The 24,721-nt window shown below is 32.3% G+C and overlaps 1 protein-coding gene across 1 annotated transcript in view; it reads left to right on the top strand.

The window, feature by feature from the left end:
- The first annotated feature begins 5,733 nt into the window (after window positions 1-5,733).
- Window positions 5,734-24,721, top strand: part of LOC143069868 (neuropilin-1a-like) — a 38,931-nt gene continuing 19,943 nt past the window's right edge. The window contains exons 1-5 of the mRNA XM_076244673.1: window positions 5,734-5,761; window positions 6,059-6,226; window positions 6,795-6,901; window positions 11,757-11,941; window positions 12,439-12,445. Of these exons, the coding sequence (XP_076100788.1) occupies window positions 5,734-5,761; window positions 6,059-6,226; window positions 6,795-6,901; window positions 11,757-11,941; window positions 12,439-12,445 (495 nt within the window). The remainder of the gene's footprint in view (window positions 5,762-6,058; window positions 6,227-6,794; window positions 6,902-11,756; window positions 11,942-12,438; window positions 12,446-24,721) is intronic.

Below are 24,721 nucleotides of genomic sequence, written 5' to 3'. Positions count from 1 at the left end.
ATTGAATGTTTCTGTTAACAAATGTATGAGGTCCTATATTGAATGTTTCTGTTAACAAATGTATGAGGTCCTTTATTGAATGTTTCAGTTAACAAATGCATGATGTCCTTTATTGAATGTTTCTGTAAACAAATGTATGAGGTCCTATATTGAATGTTTCAGTTAACAAATGCAGGATGTCCTTTATTCAATGTTTCAGTTAACAAATGTATGAGGTCCTATGTTTAATGTTTCAGTTAACAAATGCATGATGACCTTTATTGAATGTTTCTGTTAACAAATACATAATGTCCTTTATTAAATGTTTCTGTTAACAAATGTATGAGGTCCTTTAGTAAATGTTTCAGTTAACAAATGTATGAGGTCCTTTATTGAATGTTTCTGTTAACAAATGTATGAGGTCCTTTATTGAATGTTTCTGTTAACAAATGTATGAGGTCCTATATTGAATGCTCCAGTTAACAAATGCAGGATGTCCTTTATTGAATATTTCTGTTAACAAATGCATGATGTCCTTTATTGAATGTTTCAGTTAACAAATGTATGAGGTCCTTTATTGAATGTTTCTGTTAACAAATGTATGAGGTCCTTTATTGAATGTTTCTGTTAACAAATGTATGAGGTCCTATATTGAATGCTCCAGTTAACAAATGCAGGATGTCCTTTATTGAATGTTTCAGTTAACAAATGCATGATGTCCTTTATTGAATGTTTCTGTTAATAAATGTATGAGGTCCTATATTGAATGTATCTGTTAACAAATGTATGAGGTCCTTTATTGAATAATTCTGTTAAAAATTGTATGAGGTCCTATATTGATTGTTTCATTTAACAAATGCATGATGTCCTTTATTGAATGTTTCTGTTAACAAATGTATGAGGTCCTTTATTGAATGTTTCTGTTAACAAATGTATGAGGTCCTTTATGGAATGTTTCTGTTAACAAATGTATGAGGTCCTATATTGAATGCTCCAGTTAACAAATGCAGGATGTCCTTTATTGAATGTTTCAGTTAACAAATGCATGATGTCCTTTATTGAATGTTTCTGTTAATAAATGTATGAGGTCCTATATTGAATGTATCTGTTAACAAATGTATGAGGTCCTTTATTGAATAATTCTGTTAAAAATTGTATGAGGTCCTATATTGATTGTTTCATTTAACAAATGCATGATGTCCTTTATTGAATGTTTCTGTTAACAAATGTATGAGGTCCTTTATTGAATGTTTCTGTTAACAAATGTATGAGGTCCTTTATGGAATGTTTCTGTTAACAAATGCATGAGGTCCTTTATTGAATATTTCAGTTAACAAATGTATGAGGTCCTATATTGAATGTTTCTATTAACAAATGTATGAGGTCCTTTATTGAATGTTTCAGTTAACAGATGCTTGATGTCCTTTATTGAATGTTTCTGTTAACAAATGTATGAGGTCCTATATTGAATGTTTCTGTTAACAAATGTATGAGGTCCTTTATTGAATTTTTCTGTTAAAAATTGTATGAGGTCGTATATTGAATGTTTCAGTTAACAAATGCATGATGTCCTTTATTGAATGTTTCTGTTAAAAAATGTATGAGGTCCTTTATGAAATGTTTCTGTTAACAAATGCATGAGGTCCTTTATTGAATATTTCAGTTAACAAATGTATGAGGTCCTATATTGAATGTTTCCGTTAACAAATGTATGAGGTCCTTTATTGAATGTTTCAGTTAACAAATACATGATGTCCTTTATTGAATGTTTCAGTTAACAAATGCATGATGTTCTTTATTGAATGTTTCTGTTAACAAATGTATGAGGTCCTATATTGAATGTTTCTGTAAACAAATGTATGAGGTTCTTTATTGAATGTTTCTGTTAACAAATGCATGATGTCCTTTATTGAATGTTTCTGTTAACAAATGTATGAGGTCCTATATTGAATGTTTCTGTTAACAAATGTATGAGGTCCTTTATTGAATGTTTCTGTTAAAAATTGTATGAGGTCCTATATTAAATGTTTCTGTTAACAAATGCATGATGTCCTTTATTGAATGTTTCTGTTAACAAATGTATGAGGTCCTTTATTGCATGTTTCTGTTAACAAATGTATGAGGTCCTTTATGAAATGTTTCTGTTAACAAATGCATGAGGTCATTTATTGAATGTTTCTGTTAACAAATACATGATGTCCTTTATTGAATGTTTCTGTTAACAAATGTATGAGGTCCTTTATTGAATGTTTCAGTTAACAAATGCATGAGTTCTTTAAGTAAATGTTTCAGTTAACAAATGTATGAGGTCCTTTGTGAATATATCTGTTAACAAATGCCTGAGGTCTGTTAGTAAATATTTCTGTTAAGAAATGAATGATGTCTGTTAGTAAATATTTCTATTAACAAATACATGAGGTCCTTAGTTAAGATTTCTGTTAACAAATGCATGAGGTCTTTTAATGAAATGTTTCTGTTAACAAATGCATGAGGTTCTTTATTGAATGTTTCTGTTAACAAATGTATGAGGTCCTTTATTGAATGTTTCTGTTAACAAATGTATGAGGTCCTTTATGAAATGTTTCTGTTAACAAATGCATGAGGTCCTTTAGTATTTTTTTCTGTCAACAAATACATGAGGTCTTTTGTGAATGTTTCTGTTAACAACTGTATGAGGTCCTTTGTGAATGTTTCTGTTAACAAATGCCTGAGGTCTTTTGGAAATATTTCTGTTAAGAAATGACTGATGTCTGTTAGTAAATATTTCTGTTAACAAATACATGAGGTCCTTTATTAAATGTTTCTGTTAACAAATGCATGAGGTCCTTTATTAAATGTTTCAGTTAACAAATGTATTAGGTCCTTTATTGAATGTTTCTGTTAACAAATGTATGAGGTCCTATATTGAATGCTTCAGTTAACAAATGCAGGATGTCCTTTATTGAATATTTCTGTTAACAAATGCATGATGTCCTTTATTGAATGTTTCAGTTAACAAATGTATGAGGTCCTTTATTGAATGTTTCTGTTAACAAATGCATGATGTCCTTTACTGAATGTTGCTGTTAACAAATGTATGAGGTCCTATATTGAATGTTTCTGTTAACAAATGTATGAGGTCCTTTATTGAATGTTTCTGTTAAAAATTGTATGAGTTCCTATATTGAATGTTTCAGTTAACAAATGCATGAGGTCCTTTATTGAATGTTTCTGTTAACAAATGCATGATGACCTTTATTGAATGTTTCTGTTAACAAATGCATGATGTCCTTTATTGAATGTTTCTGTTAACAAATGTATGAGGTCCTTTATTGCATGTTTCTGTTAACAAATGTATGAGGTCCTTTATTGCATGTTTCTGTTAACAAATGTATGAGGTCCTTTATGAAATGTTTCTGTTAACAAATGCATGAGGTCCTTTATTGAATATTTCAGTTAACAAATGTATGAGGTCCTATATTGAATGTTTCTGTTAACAAATGTATGAGGTCCTTTATTGAATGTTTCAGTTAACAAATGCATGATGTTCTTTATTGAATGTTTCTGTTAACAAATGTATGAGGTCCTTTATTGAATGTTTCAGTTAACAACTGCATGAGTTCTTTAAGTAAATGTTTCAGTTAACAAATGTATGAGGTCCTTTGTGAATATTTCTGTAAACAAATGCCTGAGGTCTGTTAGTAAATATTTCTGTTAAGAAATGAATGATGTCTGTTAGTAAATATTTCTATTAACAAATACATAAGGTCCTTAGTTAAGATTTCTGTTAACAAATGCATGAGGTCTTTTATTGAATGTTTCTGTTAACAAATGCATGAGGTCCTTTATTGAATGTTTCTGTTAACAAATGTATGAGGTCCTTTATTGAATGTTTCTGTTAACAAATGTATGAGGTCCTTTATGAAATGTTTCTGTTAACAAATGCATGAGGTCCTTTAGTAATTTTTTCTGTCAACAAATACATGAGGTCCTTTGTGAATGTTTCTGTTAACAACTGTATGAGGTCCTTTGTGAATGTTTCTGTTAACAACTGCATGAGGTCCTTTAGTAAATATTTCTGTTAACAATGTCATGAGGTCCTTTAGTTAACAACTGCATGAGTTCTTTAAGTAAATGTTTCTGTCAACAACGTCATGATGTCCTTTAGTGATTTTTTTAGTTACCTGTCTGGAAGAAATTCCTTCACCTAGTGGCTAAGGAAATATTACCTCCTCTCGACTGATATTTTGACATTTACCTCTCCTGAACAGGATATTGATCTTCAGATTATATGACCTAAAGAAATAACCCGATTTAACCAAATTAGGTTTGAAAAAAATTTGATTTTTTGTTTTACAGATGGGAAGTACACAAAATCATGCTCAGTGAAACAGTTTTCATGTGGAGACAACTCATGTATTTCTATTGATAAAATATGTGATTTTAGAGAAGACTGCTTAAATGGACAAGATGAGAGCAATATTACATGTGGTAAGTTGAAATATTATATTAGGTTTGGAATTTTTAAATTAGTTTTTGCCTTAATCATTCTGGACAAGACGTTATTTAATGAAATGCTCACCTGGTGTAGTAAAATTGGAAATGTTCATAAATATAAAAAAGAAGATGTGTCTTGATTGCCAATGAAACAATGCTTCACAAGAGACCAAATTACACAGAAATTAACAATTAATAGGTCACCATACAGCTTTCAACAATGAGCAAAGCCCATACAGCATAGTTAGTTATAAAAGGCCCCCAAAAAGACAAATGTGAAAGAATTCAAACAAGAAAACTAAAGGCCTAATTTAAATACAAAATAAACAAAAGAAAAACAAATATGTAACACAACAACAAACGACAAACACTGAATTATAGTCTCCTGACTTGAGGCAGGGACGAACATACAAAATGTGGTGAGGTTCAACATGTTACCAGGATCCCAACCCTCCTGCTAACCTCAACATGTTATCAGGATCCCAACCCTCCTGCTAACCTCAACATGTTACCAGGATCCCAACCCTCCCGCTAACCTCAACATGTTACCAGGATCCCAACCCTCCCGCTAACCTCAACATGTTACCAGGATCCCAACCCTCCCGCTAACCTCAACATGTTACCAGGATCCCAACCCTCCTGCTAACCTCAACATGTTACAAGGATCCCAACCCTCCTGATAACCTCAACATGTTACCAGGATCCCAACCCTCCCGCTAACCTCAACATGTTACCAGGATCCCAACCCTCCTGCTAACCTCAACATGTTACAAGGATCCCAACCCTCCTTATAACCTCAACATGTTACCAGGATCCCAACCCTCCCGCTAACCTGGGACAGTGGTGTAACAGTACAACATAAGAATGAACTGTAAAAATCAGTTGAAAAAGGCCTAATTCATCAGATGGATACAAATAGAATAACATCTTACAAAAACACAGAGTGGACATGGCCGGGTACTTTCCAACAACAAAAAGACACTATGTACAGATCTGTAAGTACTTGCAGTTACTGACAGCTAGTTCAAAGCCAATTATAACTAATACAATTAATCATGCATCTAAGACTGGATAAGGTTATTACTTTCTCGCTGCGTTGAAGACCTGTTGTCTCTTTGACACATTCCTCATTTCCATTCTCAATTTTATTAAAAATTAGTTGGAAATTATTATCTATAGTGGACAATTTGAGCAGGTATTTTTCCTCACATTCTTAATAAGAAAAAGACTTTTTGTCAAAATGAATGCATAGACAAAGTCACGTGGACAAAGTACTTCATGACCATCTGTGAACAACTCATTCAGGGTAAGAAAGATAACTCTACACTTTAGAATAAATATAGATGAAGATAAATAATAAAATTGGTCAACGGAACTTGGTATAACTGATTTTATTAAAGATTTGTAATTTAATTTGACTTGTAATGATGAAAGCTAAGCATAGGCCTTTGCCAAAGCATGTTATTTTAAAAGAAAGTCCATTTACATGTGTTTTTATTATAGTAAAACTTTGCAATGCAAGAATATATAACATATCCAACATTAGAAAAAAATTGCAGTATCAAATGACTAATACCACAATTATTGATACTAATCATTGCAGGTTCCTTGCCGTTAGGAGCATATTGTAACTTTGATAGTCCTGATTGGTGTGGCTGGCATAATGTAAAAAGTGGAGATTTGATCAAAGATGATTTGGACTGGAAGTGGCACACAGGTTCAACTCCCACCCAAGATACAGGTCCAATGGAAGACCACACAACAGGGAATGGTAAATAGTGTGTAATGTTATATGTGTTGATGATGTGTGTTATTGTGTAAACCTTTTACAGGTCCAACTGAGGATCACACGATAAGGAATGGTAAATAGTGTGTAATGTTATATGTGTTGATGATGTGTGTTATTGTGTACTAACCTGACTTGTCATGTTTCCATTTAGATCCTACTTTTCTCTATAATCACTGAGTGTTTTGCTATATGTAACTGCATTATACATATCCATATATAGATACCTATATATAGATACCAACAAACAGAACAGATGATCTTCATGGACACTAAATGTCTTAATTTTAGTCCTGGTATCTATGATGAGTTTATTTACCAAATTTTTAAAAACTTATTTTGGATTGGCATTTTCCCCCCTCTATACGGAAGATTTTACATTGTAAGATGTGTCTTGTCTGTTTGTAGGGCATTCTGGTCATTTGAAAAATATTAGATGTGCCATTTGCTCCATTAAAAAAAACCAATAAAAAAAAAGAAGGAAAATATATATCTCACTAGATAAATCACTGAATTGATAATGTAAAATAAACTGTTATAATATTTATTGCAGGCCATTATATGTATATGCATTCGTCAGGTGGAACCTTTCTAGAAACCACAGTGTTAGAGAGCCCTGTATTTGATGCACCTAATGAGAAACTAGGTCAAAATTGTCAGGTAAGCTTGTGAGGTTACCAGTGGGAAAATGTTCTGATATACTCCCATATGTGTCAATCTTCACCATTTAGGTGTGAACTACACAATTTATCACCTTATCCCTGATGCACAATCATGATTGTAAAAAACGCCTTAAAACAAAATTTTGTGAGTTGTGTTGGTTCACCATATTCAACTGTTTATGGGGTATTTCAATGATACTTACATCTATGTCACATGTCTTTTACAAAAGTCTGCAACGTAGACTGATAAAGAAAAGAACGTTGACCACAGTGGTCTGAATGACCTTTGAAAGCATACAAGGACTTTTAATTTCATCAGAAGAAGCCCTTCATAGCTTAGAAAACTACAAAATATAGTTGACCTATTGCATATTGCAATTTTTATGTCCCATTAATGGGCATTATGTTTCTGGTCTGTGTGTCCATTTTTTGGTTTGTTCGTCAGTCCGTTCGTTTGTTTGTTCATCCGTCTGTCTGGCTTCAGGTTAAAGTTTTAAGTCAAAGTAGTTTTTGTTAAGCCTGTAACTTTAGTCACAGAAAGCTCGACATAGGGATAGCGATTTGGCGGCTGCGGTGGCATTAGCTATCTTCTTAAAAGCTTTATATTTTAGAAGGTGGAAGACCTGGATGCTTCGTACTTTGTATATGGATGCCTCATGTTACAAAGTTTCCGTCAGTCACATGTCCAATGTCCTTGACCCTATTTTCTTGGTTCAGTGACTACTTGAAAAAAAAGTAAAGATTTTTTGTAATGTTAAATTCTCTCTTATTATAAGTAATGCATAACTATATTTGGTATGTGGGTACCTTGCAAGGTCCTCATGCCTGTCAGATAGTTTTTCACTTGACCTCGATCTCATTTCATGGATCAGTGAACAAGGTTAAGTTTTGGTGGTCAAGTCCATATCTCAGATACTATAAGCAATAGGTCTAGGTTATATAATAAAAGCTGATTTTGTCTTTTCAGAAACCTAAATCAGGGGTTATGCCCCTTACAGAAAGGTCAAATCTCTTCGGTCAAAATGTAACAAAGTTGCGCCTTAATGACCCAAACATTTTCCACTATTCAAAACTTCTATAAGTATAATGGTTTCTGAGATTATCCCATAACAAGGTGTAAGGTCAAAGGTCAAGGTCAACATACACATTTGACCTTGAGGTATTTTTCAAAGTCACATGAATTGATGATGAATGGTGAAGATCCTAGGTGTCTACGACTTACGGTTTCTGAGTTTTGGTGGTCAACCGACGCCGGTTAATTTTCATAGGGGCATAACCCTACCAATGAGTCGTTGAATCCTTTCAATCCAAATGTAACGAAGAACCGGGGTCTGGTCCTGAACAAATTTCACCCTTCGCTTTTTTTCTACCTCTTAGGGTTACAGTGTTTGAACGATAACAAGGTTTTTTGGTTTCAGAGGGATTACTCCGAACCGACAAAATATTTCGACTCACAGGGTGAGTTCAGGATAGGTATTCATGACACCGATACAAAGTGTGAATATGAAAGCGACACGTCTTACTGTTAACGCGGATAAATTTGTCAAAGTTTGGCGGAACAAAAAGAATAATAATAGTCAGAAGAAATACAGTAAGGTCTTTCCCTTTAGTAAAAGGAAAGACCTTAATGATTGCTTTTAGCAGCTAAAATGCTTCAATTTTGTTAAATTAAGCTAATAAACATTGATAATGAATTATTCACTAGCAAGTGAATAATTCCACCTCATTAAATCTCTATTCGTGTGAACTCCAATTTAACCCTGTAGAAAGAGATAGAATAACACATGCATTGTCTGTGTACGGATATTTAAAGGAAAAGAATGTCAACATTGAAAGTGAAACAAAGGTAAATACTTTGATTAACTGATTCGATCCACACAAAACCATTCTTATAAAGGAAAAAACGACGATAAACACAAATTTTTAATCTATAATACAAATTTAACAGATCTATAAAAATCTAATCGCATGAGTTGCTTAATCTATTTATATCTCTGTTTATGTTTACATCGCTTATATGGTATAAGAAGGTTAACTCGATAGTTAATTAGATGGCGTCTTGGCTAAAATTCACACGAAACAAAGCTACATCTTATTGAGACCATGTCCTGGAAATTGTTTCTTTTATACTTTTAAAATTTGGAAAAATGTTTTACATTGTTATAAATAAAATATGAGAATTTGAGTCAAATTGGTCAACATGAATTTGACAGCTAGTGTCCCTTTAAACTACAAGCAATACAGCCAACTATATTTGTTGTATGGAAGAATTGTTAGCTGTACATGCCTGCCTGGCATGGTTCATGTGACCTTGATCTTATTTTCATGGTTCATTGGTCAATGTTTAGTTTATGTGACAGTTGTAATGAAGCTATATTATTAGGACTATCAACATAATATCAACGATAAGTAAAGAAAGCGAGACATTTCAGCGTGTGCACTCTGGTTGATGAAGTTGAAGTCAAATCAACTTGAAACTTAGTACATATGTTCCCTATGATATGATCTTTCTAATTTTAATACCAAATAAGAGTTTTTACCCCAATTTCACAGTCCACTGAATAAAGAAAATGATAGTGGGGATGGTGCATTTGTGTAATATGAACACATTCTTGTTTTCAATTACCACTAGAACACACCCGCGAAATCGCGGGCATATACAGCTTGTAAACTGTTGTAGGATGATTTTTTGTAAAAGATATTTTGACTGGAGAATTTCATAAAAGGTATCAAAAAGCCCTCCGTTATGTGTTTCCTTTCTGTTAAATCTCGTATAAATGATCAACGCTCATTTGAGGGGTGGTCTGAGGGGCCCTGATTCTGAAATCCCCGGCTTAAAAACATGAAATCCCGAGATGCGTATTTTAACGAAATTCATATCCCGACATCCCGAAATAAAAAAAAAATATTCCCGCATCCCGTAAAAATCAGTTCCGAAATCTTAAAAGCACCAGATCCCGACGTTCCTAATAAGTCTTGCCTCCCGCTAATCTCTACCCTAATTTCATTTTGATCCAATCACTACTTTCACTTTCAACAATAAATTTGTATGCCCAATTCCTCCGTTCGTTTGTAAGTCCGTCCTTCTGTCCGGCTTCAGGTTAAAGTTTTTACTTTCAACAATAAATTTTCATGCCCCATTTATGGGAATTACATTTTCTAGTTTGTTCTTCCGTCCGTCTGTCCCGCTTCAGGTTAAAGTTTTTGTCGAGGTAGTTTTTGATGAAGTTGAAGTTCAATCAAATCGAAACTTAGTAAATATGTTCTCTATGATATGATGTTTCTAATTTTAATGCCAAATTAGATTTTACCCCATTTCACGGTCAAAACATAGCAAATGATAGTGCCGATCGGATGTGGCATCTGTAAACTATGGACACATTCTTGTTTTTCATAGGGCCTGTGTCGTTAAATCTTAAACAAAACATGATAATTTAGGCTATGTCTGTGTCGTTATTTACGTGACGATAAGTGAATGAAAAAATGATTGTGTTTATTTTCACACCGGCTGGTTCGTTGCTTACACTTGGGACAACATATAACGATTCAGTCAATGTGAAAATGGCTTGCATGAATCTTAAATAAAACATGATAATATAGGCTATGCATGTGTCGTTATTTACGTGACGATAAGTGAATTACACAAATGATTTGTTTATTTTCACACGGCCTGGATTGTTGTTTACACTTGGGACAATATTCTTATAAAACGATTCAGTCAATGAATCTTAAATAAAACATGATAATATAGGGTATGTAAGGGAGCTACCATTTGATTTTTATGGGGGGGGGGGGGGGGGTGGCTAGGATGAAATTTGAAAAAAATAGGCAGGACAGGAGTTTTGAGATAATTTAGGTAAAAAAAGTCAGGATAAACTAAAAAAAAAAAAGGCAGGACCGAACAGAGTGAAAAATAAAAAGGCAGGACAGAGATTACAGCTAAAAAAAAATGCAGGACAAAATTTTTCATCCTAGCCCCCCCCCCCCCCCCCTAAAAATCAAATGGTAGCTCCCTAATGTCAATTTACAAAACTTCTGGGAAAATAAACGGAAGAGGAAGTTGTCTATGAATAAAAGCCGGTGTGATGACGGACACATATCCGGACTTCTTTTTTTCCGTTTTTCTCCCAAAAAAAACGAAACTGAATAATCATAAGAATGGATGACAAATGCGACTATGCATGGTACCTATTGGACATACAGTTACAATGATCAATTTATTGTGGAAGGAGGAGAAGCGACACCCAAAATGAGGTCTTCTCGTTTAATAGTATAGATAAGCAACAGGTCAACTTTATTTGGTGTATGGAGTAATTGTAAGGTGTGCATGCCTGTCTGATATTGAAAATTGTTAATCCTTTTGCACTTTTGTTTAGGAAACTATAAAAGTAATTTTTCTGCAAGGTAAGCTGATATTGTTAGTCTGTCTGATCTTTACAACTTTCTTGTTTTTGCCGGTACAATTATTAATTGCTGAAATTATGAACACAAGGAGATGTAGTATGATTGCCAATGATACAGCTATCTCAAAAGACTATTTGAAAAGAAAAAAAAGGTCAACAATTATTTGATTTAAAGTTAATGGTCACTGCAGCAATTAATAGACAGAAAAATTAATTGTAACTAGTTTTAAAGTAGTCAAGACATTATGGCATGCGCACATATTGCTGAAACTTTTATATTATTGGCTTATTTTAGATGGAAAGTTATTGAGGTAATATCTATGAAATGTTTGCCTGGCTCAATGGGTATCATACTGTTTAGACAAACTGAATAGTTTTATTGCTAACCTATGTCTTTAAATACAATGTTTAAAACAAATTCATACTTATATATGGTAATTGTTTTTGCAGGTACACTTCCATTACTATATGTATGGGGGATATGTCAGCAAGTTAGTGTTAAAACTTGTTCCATTGAACGATGATGATTTAAAGCCATGTGAGGAGAAGAATCGTGTTATACTATTTGACAAATTCAAAGATCAAGGACAAAAATGGCATTTTGCAGCAGTGGATATTAAAAACATAACAAAAAGGTAGATAACTCCATCTTATATTTAAAAGAAGAAAAAAGACTCCGAAATTTTTTGAGTTGCCTTTCTTTGAATTGAGGAACAGAAAGCTCTCTTTGATAATTTAGATTAATAAGAAAACTAGGTTTATTTAGGCTTCAATCACATTAAGTAGATTAACTTTATTGTATTTCAAATATTGAAACAGCAACAATGTTATCCTAATTTTTATATAAAATTAGAATATGAAATGACTGATAGCTATGTATAATCCAATAGACTTAAAACATATTCTAATTTACCAAATAATTTAAGAGAACATTGTATGGTCTTCTATGTGTATACAGGGAATCTGTTCGTTAATTTTCAGAATAAGCCGAAACATATAAAATGCTTATGTCAATAAATAGAAGTTAATATAAACTGCTTAACACAAATAATAGATAAATTTGTAAATTGTAATTTGCAATAAGAGTACTAAATAAAGTGTTCCTATGAATTTTTTTGGTAATCATTAATAGGGCTCTGGTAATTATAAAAACTAGAATGGCAGCTTATATTGACACTCAAGGTGTATATCTGGTTTGGACACAATTGTTTTTCCCCTAATTGTCTTTGTTAAATTTGCACGTTTCAAAGAATTGTGCAGAATGTATCTTTGATTCAAACAAAGAAATATTTGGCATGAGTTAAGTTTTATCCTGTGCCGTACTTTAGACCAAAAAAAATCACATATTTCATTGCAAAATTATAAGAAAAAAACCCATCACTGGAATTTAACACATACAATTGTTACATCAGTGTACTAAAACGTATTCTAATTTACCAAATAAATGAAAGACAAAATTGTATGATCTTCTATGTGTATACTGGGAATCTGTTAATTTTCAGGATAAGCTGACACATATCAATAAATAGAAGTTAATATAAACTGATTAACACAAATAATAGATAAATTTATAAATTGTAATTTGAAATAAGAGTACTAAATTATTTTTTTGTAAAAAAAGAAGAGTTCCTATGAATTTTTATTCCCCACATACGATAGTAGAGGGGCATTATGTTTTCTGGTCTGTTAGTCCTTTCGTCCGTCCGTCTGTTCGTCCGTTCGTTCGTTCGTCCGTCTGTCCCGCTTCAGGTTAAAGTTTTTGGTCAAGGTAGTTTTTTATGAAGTTGAAGTCCAATCGACTTCAAACTTAGTATACATGTTCCCTATGATATGATCTTTCTAATTTTAATGCCAAATTAGAGGGTTTACCCCAATTTCAGGGTCCACTGAACATAGAAAATGATAGTGCGAGTGGGGCATTCGTGTACTGGGGACACATTCTTGTTTTGGTAATCATTCATAGGGCTCTGGTAATTATAAAAACTGTAGGCTGGCAGTTTATATCCACACTCAAGGTGTAATACCTGGTTTTACCACCATTGAATCCCCTAATAGTCTGTTAAATTTGCACTTTTCAAAAAGTTATGTGGAATTTATGTTTCATTCAAATAACGAAATACTTGGCATGAGAAAAGTTTAATCCTGTGCCGTAGTGTAGAAAAGAAAATTCCATAACATTTCATTGCAAAATTTATAAGAAAATAACCATCACTGGAAGTTAATACATAAAACTGTAACCTAAATATTCCAAAATGTTCTATAGAAACCCCAAATAAAAAAACATTGGTGCTTTGAAACACCCAAGATATATATATTTATGACCTAGAATTTTTTTACTGCAATTAAATTTAGAATTAATTTCCTACAACTGTCAAATTCTAAGTTTGTTTTTTTTCCAGCTCTTTTTCGTATGCAACTTGATGTGATGTACTATTGAACTTTTCCCTTAAATGGTAAAAAAACTGGCTGTATGTACTTAAACCATAAAGTTTTATCAAAATATTTTCCTCTGACACTTTTGGGCCAAGTTCATTATAGATAGAGATAATTGTAAGCAGCAAGATTGTTCAGTAAAGTAAGATCTACAAACACATCACCAACACCAAAACACAATTTTGTCATAAATCCATCTGTGTCCTTTAAATTTGTTAAATATGCACATAGACCAAGGTGAGCAACGCAGGCTCTTTAGAGCCTTTAGTTTTATATTACGTCTTTAAAAAAAAAACATCATGTTTGTGTCCACATGTGTTATTGAAATTGCAGAGTTTACAACTTTTTGAGACGGCGCCATTCGTGTTGTTTTGACCGTCTAGTTTCAATTATTTTCTTTATTTACAGGTAAAAAAAGTTGTCTACCTAATTCTTTTGTTTTATTTATGAACATAATTATATATTTAACTTTTTGCATTTCAGATTTAAACTTCATTTTATTGGATACATAGGGTTCAGTAAACAAAGTGATATAGCTCTGGATGACATCTCGCTTAGCCCTTCATGTTTTGGTAAGTCATACAGCCCTTGATGATATCTCACTTAGCCCTTTATGTTTTGGTAAGTCATACAGCCCTTGATGATATCTCGCTTAGCCCTTCATGTTTTGGTAAGTTATATAGCCCTTGATGATATCTCAAGCGGCCCTTTATGTTTTGGTAAGTCATACAGCACTTGATGATATCTAGCTTACCCCTTTATGTTTTGGTAAGTCAGAGAGCTCTGGATGATATCTCAAGCGGCCCTTTATGTTTTGGTATGTCAGAGAGCTCTGGATGACACCTCTCTTTAAAAGCCCTTCATATTTTTGGAGGTCATAAAGCTCTGGATTTAGAATATGTACATTTTTTCCTGATAATTTTATAAGCTGAAAGGGTTGAATTTAAAAAGGAAATTAATACTGATAATTTATTAGTGAAATAATAATGAATAAGGCCTCAACTAATATATTGTTTGTTTCCCAAATCCAGAACGTGTCAAAGCAGTTGTGGGAAGGTAGGTAGGGAAATAATTTAAATTTTTCCAAAAAGCTGGAACAATACCAGTCAATTTAACAAGCCTGAAAATCAGAAATGAATAAAATGATATTTGTCTTAGGTTTGACAATAAAATTTTATGAGTAGCACCAATTTTGCAGGGTCAATCAGGATTGGGGAAACAAACTATTTTTAATTTTAGGCCTAAGATAAAGTTTATATTTCAATCCTAGTGTTGCCTTTTTTTTAAAACTTTTTTATTTTATATACTGGTAGTCCCTTGGTTTAAATGTCTTACAGATGCTTGTATAAAGAAAGAAATAATCAAAATGAGATAAAATGTCTGACTGTCTGTAGCTAAAAAACATGCTGGAAAACAGAACTGACAGTGCTTTGATTTGCTAATTATTATGATTTTGACAATTATCTCAAAAACTTTAATATAGGTATATACTGTAAACAGTAAAAATATCATTAATGTAGGATCTACAAAAATATCATAAATGTAGGATCTACAAAAATATCATTAATGTAGGATCTACAAAAATTTCATTAATGTAGGATCTACAAAAATTTCATTAATGTAGGATCTACAAAAATATCATTAATAAAATTGAGAATGGAAATGGGGAATGTGTCAAAGAGACAACAACCCGACCAAATAAAAAACAACAGCAGAGGGTCACCAACAGGTCTTCAATGTAGCGAGAAATTCCCGCACCCGGAGGCGTCCTTCAGCTGGCCCCTAAACAAATATATACTAGTCCAGTGATAATAAATGCCATACTAATTTCCAAATTGTACACAAGAAACTAAAATTAAAATAATACAAGACTAACAAAGGCCAGAGGCTCCTGACTTGGGACAGGCGCAAAAATGCGGCGGGGTTAAACATGTTTGTGAGATCTCAACCCTCCCCCTATACCTCTATCCAATGTAGTAAAGTAAACGCATAACAATACGCACATTAAAATTCAGTTCAAGAGAAATCCGAGTCTGATGTCAAAAGATGTAACCAAAGAAAATAAACAAAATGACAATAATACATAAATAACAACAGACTACTAGCAGTTAACTGACATGCCAGCTCCAGACTTCAATTAAACTGACTGAAAGATTATGATTTCATCATATGAACATCAGGCACAATCCTTAACCGTTAGGGGTTTATATATATACCATCATAACATATATGAGAAGAACATAACCCGTGTCATGCCAACAACTGTTTTTAAAAAAAAAATGTGTTTAGTTCCGATGCAAAGACCTTAACAGTGACTCAATATTAACGCCAAAATATGCAATCTTTAATGACTTGACAACAGTATCGTAATTATATCCCTTCTTAATAAGTCTATTCAAAGGTTTTGTAAGTTTCTGAGGTGAATACTGACAATACTGATAATGTAGGATCTACAAAAATATCATTAATAGGAGCTTCAAAAACATCACTAAATAAAATTTACAGATAAGCATACATAGCTAATTGGAATAAAAGTAAAATAAATATCAAAATGGAATATTTTTACTAGAAGGTAAGCAATTCATCCATTTGTTTATTCCAGCCCCACAGGTTTCTAGGTGGAAGACTAATATAACACATGTTATTTTTATATTAATTAAGTTGACATGTGTTGCTGAAGCCCTACAGTACTGTACACATAACAAGGAAAAAAATTGTTCAGGTCACCGTACATGTAGGCGACATTTCTAATAATCAAACACCTTGATATTAATTAATGCCTGCTGATATCGTGATTATTTGTTGGCTGAAATAGAAATGAGTTATATGAAACTTTCTCAGACCTCTGCTCCTTTAACTGACAATTCAATTAACTAATACATGTACTTGAACATTGACTTAGATAACTGTCATATTTTTATTTGATATTTTATAACCTTGTGCTTTTATAAATAAAGAATTTGTTTGACATCAGTTGTGCTGTTTTTGTCTCAACCTGATGTTGTATATGTCATACTTACTACTATTAGGGTTATTTATAGATACATGAAATAAATATTAAACCACAAATACATTAAAAAGGAAAGCTTTCAGGTTTTGAATGTTTCAAGTTACTATAAAATCAGAAATTATTGCGATGTTTTTATTTCAATAACAGGGTAAATATCATCACAATAAGTTGAACTCACATTTTGAAATTTTTTATTATGCCCCACCTACGATAGTAGAGGGGCATTATGTTTTCTGGTCTGTTGCTCCGTTCGTCTGTGCGTCCGTCCGTTCAGGTTAAAGTTTTTGGTCGAGGTAGTTTTTGATGACGCTGAAGTCCAATCAACTTGAAACTAAGTACACTTGTTGCTTATGATATGATCTTTTTAATTTTAAAGCCAAATTAGTCTTTTGACCCCAATTTCACGGTCCACTGAACATAATAAATGAAAGTCGGAGTTTCAGGTTAAAGTTTTTGGTTAAGGTAGTTTTTGATGAGGTTGTAGTCAATCAAGTTGAAACTTAGTACACATGTTCCATATGATATGATCTTTATAATTTTAATGCCAAATTAGATTTTTTACCCAATTTCATGGTCCATTGAACATGAAAAATGATAGTGCGAGTGGGGCATCCGTGTACTTTGGACACATTCTTGTTTGAACTAAAACAGGATTTTTCTCAAATATCTCAAAAATTAAAATTGCATTACTAGTCTAAGATGACAAAATCACAATAATAAGTGCATGCAATAACTTCTGAATTTATAGTAAATAAAAGCCTTGTTATCATGTTTTTGCCATCCTAGATCACTAAGAGTTATGTCACTTTTTATATGACCGCAAAAATTTTAATTTTTTGGTCGTATATTGCTATCACGTTGGCATCGTCGTCGTCGTCATCGTCGTCGTCGTCCGAATACTTTTAGTTTTCGCACTCTAACTTTAGTAAAAGTGAATAGAAATCAATGAAATTTTAACACAAGGTTTATGACCACAAAAGGAAGGTTGGGATTGATTTTGGGAGTTTTGGTCCAAACATTTTAGGAATTAGGGGCCAAAAAGGGCCCAAATAAGCATTTTCTTGGTTTTAGCACTATAACTTTAGTTTAAGTGAATAGAAATCTATGAAATTTTGACACAAGGTTTATGACCACAAAAGGACGGTTGGGATTGATTTTGGGAGTTTTGGTTCCAACAGTTTAGGAATAAAGGGCCAAAAAAGGGCCCAAATAAGCATTATTCTTGGTTTTCGCACAATAACCTTAGGTTAAGTAAAAAGAAATCAATGAAATTTAAACACAAGGTTTATGACCACAAAAGGAAGGTTGGGATTGATTTTTGGAGTTGAGGTCACAACAGTTTATGAATTAGGGGCCAAAAAGGGGCCCAAATAAGCATTATTTTTGGTTTTTGCACCATAACTTTAGTATAAGTAAATAGAAATCTATGAAATTTAAACACAAGGAAGGTTGGGTTTGATTTTGGGAGTTTTGGTCCCAACAGTTTAGGAATAAGGGGCCCAAAGGGTCCAAAATTAAACTTTGTTTGATTTCATCAAAAATTGAATAAATGGGTTCTTTGATATGCCAAATCTAACTGTGTATGTAGATTCTTAATTTTCGGTCCCGTTTTCAAATTGGTCTACATTAAGGTCCAAAGGGTCCAAAATTAAACTATGTTTGATTTTAACAAAAATTAAATTATTGGGCTTATTTGATATGCTTTATCTAAACATGTACTTTGATTTTTGATTATGGGCCCAGTTTTCAAGTTGGTCCAAATCAGGATTACATATCATGTATTGTGCAATAGCAAGAAATTTTCAATTGCACAGTATTGCACAATAGCAAGAAATATCTAATTGCACAATATTGTGCAATAGCAATTAATTTTTAATTGGAGTTATCTTTCTTTGTATAGAATAGTAGTTGATAATATATGTTGGAAATTTGCCAGACATGACTATGATGTCATTTTCTATTTTTATTTGCCAATAACTTTATGTAAATAACTTCATTGGAAATTTGCCAATATAAAATGTTGCTGATGAAGTTTTTTTTCCCTTATCTTATCTAAAATATTTTTAGCTTAAAAGTTGTGTCCATACTTGTTATCATTTCAGATTTCATAAATAAAAAGAAAATTTCTTCAAACATTTTTTTGACAGGATTAATATTCAACAGCATAGTGAATTGCTCAAAGGCAAAAAAAAATTTAAGTTCATTAGACCACATTCATTCTGTGTCAGAAACCTATGCTGTGTCAACTATTTAATTTTAGATTTAAATAAGTTTGAAGAAGAAATTTTTAATTGATTTGTAAAATCTTGACATTCGTTTTGTGTAAAAAACCCATATAATGTCAAAAATTTGATCACAATCCAAATTCAGAGCTGTATCACGCTTAAATGTTTTGTCCATACCTGCCCCAACTGTTCAGGGATCGACCTCTGCGGTCGTATAAAGCTGCGCCCTGCAGAGCACCTGGTTTTATCTTAAAATTTATGAAAGCTTATTTCACTACAGTCATGAAACTTTATTAAGATAGTAAATAAATCACATGGTTTACAATTATACTTCATTTTATACAAAATTGAACCACACAATTGTTTTGTGACAATCTACTATTTTTCACCATTTTAACAAAACTAGCACTTTTAGTTTTGATATCATGATTTATTTTATTTCTGTTTGACTGTATTCTAGACTGACGTATTGATTTTGGCGTGTTAGATATATGTCATTATGGTTATATACTTTGCTAGTCTATTTTTTGGGTTAAGATTCCATGAAATGCAATCAAAACCCTATCAAGTACTGTAAAATACAAGTACCTAAATATTACAATAAAGTAAAGAAATAGTACTAAATATTAAAAGTAAATTTCCAGTACTACATATTTTAAGTACAGATATAATACCTATGCAAAAGTAGCTGTGTAGGATTGTCAGTTTTTCTATTGAAGGTTGTGGTTTTCTCTGGGCTTTCCGGCTGCCTCCACAAATAAAAACAGACTGCCATGAAATAGCCTAAATGCGGTGCTTAAAAGTAGCGTTAAAACACCAAAAATTGAATCAAATCAAGTCTAAATCTTCCAAGGCTTATCACTACCTTTTTGATACACAAAATATAGTGCAATGATTATAACATTCTATACATCCTATCCATGAACTTTTCTGGAAATTTATCAATGTAATGTAATATATGCTCAGATATTCAAGTTACAAAATGTTGTTTCACCTGTCAAGAAAATAACATAACTTTTGCAATGTGCAGAAATCTAATATCTGCTCTAAAAATATATAAATTATGTCAATTGTTTAAGTCATCTTGAATAATATAAAAATATCATAATCTATTGTTATCATTAAATTTATTTAAAATCAGTTTCTATTGAGTAGATACCTGCTGTTTTCGTGGATTAGGGAAAACCAGGAACATATATATTTAGATATACTGTTCCCAGGAAAAACTGACAAGTTTGTTGATATTTAATTTCGTGGTTTTACAGAAATCTTCTTGCAAGCTATATATATATGGAAATTTTGCTATTCATTGAACATGTTTCCGTGGTTCAACTTTACCCACAAAATCCACGAAAATTGGTATCCAACTTATTATAATAACTCCACAGTATTTGGAGTGTTTTATGTTATTTTACTGTAATGTTGCTGTATTATCCTTTTACAGGTGGGAAGAAAGATTTTAACATTACAGGTATGTACTTACATCTGCTATTTGTAAATAAAAAGAATAGCAATCATCTTTATGGAATGGAAAAAAAAAATTTAATATGATGATGAATTAGGAAATTTTGATTTAAGATACCACAATTATTTTGATTATGTCAAGTGGCAGTAAATAGTTATATTTTATATTTTATATTTAATACTAATAATTTTGTGATTTGTGATAAAGGGTCTAATTATATGATGAAAAACGGGTACACCTGCACCTTGCATATTGCTTGTATACAGCATGTTGTTTTTAAAGCAATTGCTTTTATGCCGTCGCGTATGGCCATCTTTGTGACCCAGATCAGAGACTCCGCCCAGATCAAGCCATAGTATTTTGCTAAACAGGCTCCTGGTCAGTCATTCTTTAACACCTATGTATGTTTGCTAATGCAATACATAGCTTGAAACTTTAAAAAAAAGTTAGTGGATTTAAGAAGTTTCAGAATATGTTCTTGTAGATGTATTTTTGTATTTAAAGGGTCAACCGTTTGACTATCAAATAACATAGAAGTCCGAGTGAAAAAAAGTACATTTTTATAAATGCGATTCCGTTTTCCGCCGTTCGTACGATGTTTCAACAAAATATGGATTCATTTCAGTTGTTGATTTAGTATTGAAAATTTAACTGAATTATCTCCTAATAAATACGGTTTTTTATGTTTAATTTGTGTTTCTTTAAGAGGTCAGGTGCTCTTGTTCATTCATAAAATTATCGTTCATTCATACATTTATCGTAAAATCAAAATCACTACACAGGTTAATGCGTAGTGTCAAATTATTACCTGTAATCTAAAAATAGACAAACTTTATTTGTGCAAATAATTTAGCGGAACGAAACCCTTGTTGAAAACACATAACAATAAGTTCGTTTTCCTTTTCTGTCAAAACTCCGTAATATTTATCGATCACCTTACTAATGAAATGGACCCGTCCAAACGTAGTAGATGCCAAGTCGGTCCAGACGAAGAGATATTTACAATTTGGAATTTTCTAGTTTATTAATACATAGATTGAAAAAAAGTACGTCTTTTTAAATATCATGATCAAAACTGGGTTTGCATAACAAATGTCAGATGGAACCATTATCCTCGTCTTTTCAGTGAACAAGTCTACTACGTTTGTTGACACTCGACGGTCCACCGTGTTAGCAATTTTATTTCACATGTTTTCGAAATATTGAAGATCATTTTTCGCAATGTTTCCTGAAAATTGATAAATATCAAAGCAACGTAGAGCTGTTTGTTGTTGTTCGTATAATAAAATTGAGAATGGAAATGGGGAATTTGTCAAAGAGACAACAACCCGACCATAGAAAAACATACAACAGCAGAATTAAGGTCACCAACAGGTCTTCAATGCAGCGAAAAATTCCCGCACCCGGAGGCGTCCTTCAGCTGGCCCCTATACAATATATATACTAGTTCAGTGATAACGATTTAATGTCATGTTTGTCTGTGATGACTCCCCTTTTCGGGATTGCATGAGAATTGTAGTTATCTCGTACCCACATGCACTTGTTTCTATCCATAGGAAGGTCAACTATCCATATAAAACTATTTATATGGATAATCGACCTTCCTATGGATAGAAACAAGTGCCTGTGCTCGTACCGCATCAGAAGGACACATATCAACTGAGCAATAATGTTTGGAACTTAGTTTTAAAAATGATGACAAAGTAACATTATGAAAATATTTTTATTAAGCTGAAATATACATTTATTCTTTACATGTTTATGTCTTGTAAGATATTTTATTTCTTTCCCGTTTTTTAACATTTGCGTCTGGAAAGTTGAAATGTTTTAACTTAATCATTTGTGTTAATGGTTAAATATAAATTAATAATGAAAATTGTTAAAATTAAATCAATAAAGGAAATTATTGCCAAGGAAGTTACAAACACTACCAGGGGATAATCCATGATGATTTCTTTTTGAGTTATATGTTTCAGCACATGTATATTTGACCCCAACTTTAGCCTGGTAATTAAACGTGTTGTCTCCTTGTGAAATATAAAACATATTAAAAATGACTTTCTGCTAAAGTCTTTTATTTATATAAAGTTAAAACCTTCTTACTTTTAACTAGACAACACTCATGTCAGGTTTAATTCTTGTATATATGTGGATGAAAAATAAAAGTCCCCAAACATTAACATGGCAGCAATTGCTTTTACAGCCTTTAAGGCTTTGATTTCTAGTTCTCATGCACTTGGATTTAGTAAATAAGTTTTTCCTTTCTCATAATTAAGCGACCAATAGTGCATCCTACATCTTGTTTATATTCCAGGCTGCTGCAGTTTCCACATTATTAAAAATATAATTGGTGTTTGTTTTTTTTATAATTCTGTGAGCTAAACATGCAAAAATAGAAAAGAATATGGTAAAACCATTGATAAATGTTTATAATTTAGAACAGTCACAGTGGGTTAAGATTGATAGCTGCTCAATTAAAATGAACGCTTATAAATTTGGTCAGAAACAACAACTTATTTCATGTTTTTTTTAACCGGATTTTTGTGACCAAATTTTTTTTTTATTGATTTGGGGGTATACAGCAGGTAGACGGTTGGTTGGGCGGGTGGCAGTCAAATGTTATCTGTGCATTTACTCATGAACTGTTCAACCAAAGCTTTTAAAATCTTAAGATGTTGTTACTGACAACAAAATGGAGGTCAAGTTCAATAATGACGATTTTGACTTTTACCGTTCAGGAGTTATGGTTCTTGAAAGATTGAAAAATGGTGTTTCCAGTCGTATTTACTCATGAACCGTTCAACCAAAGCTTTTCAAATTAAAATATGTTGTTACTGATGAAAAAATGGAGGTCACATTTGATATGGACGATTTTCACTTTCACTATTCATCAGTTATGGTTCTTGTAATATGGAAAAATCCAAGGACACAAATAAATGTTAATAAATCTGGTTTGCTGTTGGTCTGACAGCCTCTTGTTGGGTTTTGTTTACTAAAAGAATATTAAGGTACTATATTTTGGCTAAGGATTTCAATAATATAATTTGTCAAATTTTATTTCAGTAACCCCAAAATGCATGGTATCAGAATGGTCGGACTGGACTGAATCTGATCTGAAAGGGGTCAGTTACAGAATAGGCAATATTACAAGATCCTCTGAGAATGAGAAATGTCGTAAACATGGTCAGGTCCAATATGCTAAAGGTTTGTTGACCTGTCTGAATTTTTATGCCCCTTTTAAGATAGTAGAAGGAGATTCTGTATTCCAGTCCCCATTTCATTCAGTCTAAACCAAATAAACTTTAATTTCAACTCATCAGGAGTGCAAATACATATGTTTATATGGAACGAAGTTAAGGACCACAGGAAAACTTCAACTCATCCAAAATGTTTAGATAACCGAAGTTACCTTGAAGTTATGGTCACATGAACTTGAAACTTGGTACACATGTGCATTATGAGGCAAACTTTCTAAAATATTGCCTAATAATGATTTTGACCAATATTTTATTGAAGACTGACTTAAATGGAAATTTGATAGTGCTAGCAAAAACTGATAACCTATGGAAACATAAATTGAGGACTTAGTATTGGCCATTTGGAATAAGTTCCATAGTAATGAAAAAATTACTTTTCAAAGTAATTGAGGACTCTTAACCTTTTTTGTAAAATTGAAGGGGGAAAAAATCTGCTGCTAGGTGAAGTGGGCATTAAGTGTTACCCTTGTCCGTCCACACGTACATCTCAAAATAGTTTCTGTTCTCTTAACTTTAGATGCCTCAACAAAATATTATGAAACTTATACACCAGGCTTATTACCATAAAACAAAGATCAAGTTACAGTTGATCACTTTCAGAGTTCTCTAATATTTGACTTTAACATGTTGCTCCTTTGTTCTTTCTCTTTCTTATCTGTAATGTTTGACTAGTTATGTCCTTTTATTAGGTTATATTTGCACTGTGTTAAGTTATCAACAGCAACCCATATACAAAAACCACATAGAAAATCTTATATAAGTCACTTGACTTTGTGGAATAGCTTTCTATTTGACAATCATATAACCTCATCTTACTTTTAAATAATAATTTGAGTTCATTGGCTGTTAGTTGTACCTAAAAGTATAAAAGAAAATAAAAAATCTACCCCAATCTTTATGGTATATGGAGAGCTAGGCGCTTATTCTATGTCAGTATATGTGGAACACCGCATGGTATCTTTTTGGTCTAACAATTTTAACAGTTCCGAGAGTAAATTGACAAATATTCTATATAGATATATTTA

Source organism: Mytilus galloprovincialis, chromosome 3 (genome assembly GCF_965363235.1).
Source record: "Mytilus galloprovincialis chromosome 3, xbMytGall1.hap1.1, whole genome shotgun sequence".
Classification (NCBI taxonomy): Eukaryota; Metazoa; Mollusca; class Bivalvia; order Mytilida; family Mytilidae; genus Mytilus; species Mytilus galloprovincialis.
The sequence above is the reverse complement of the archived record's forward strand: the minus strand, read 5'-3'. Positions and strand labels throughout refer to the sequence as shown.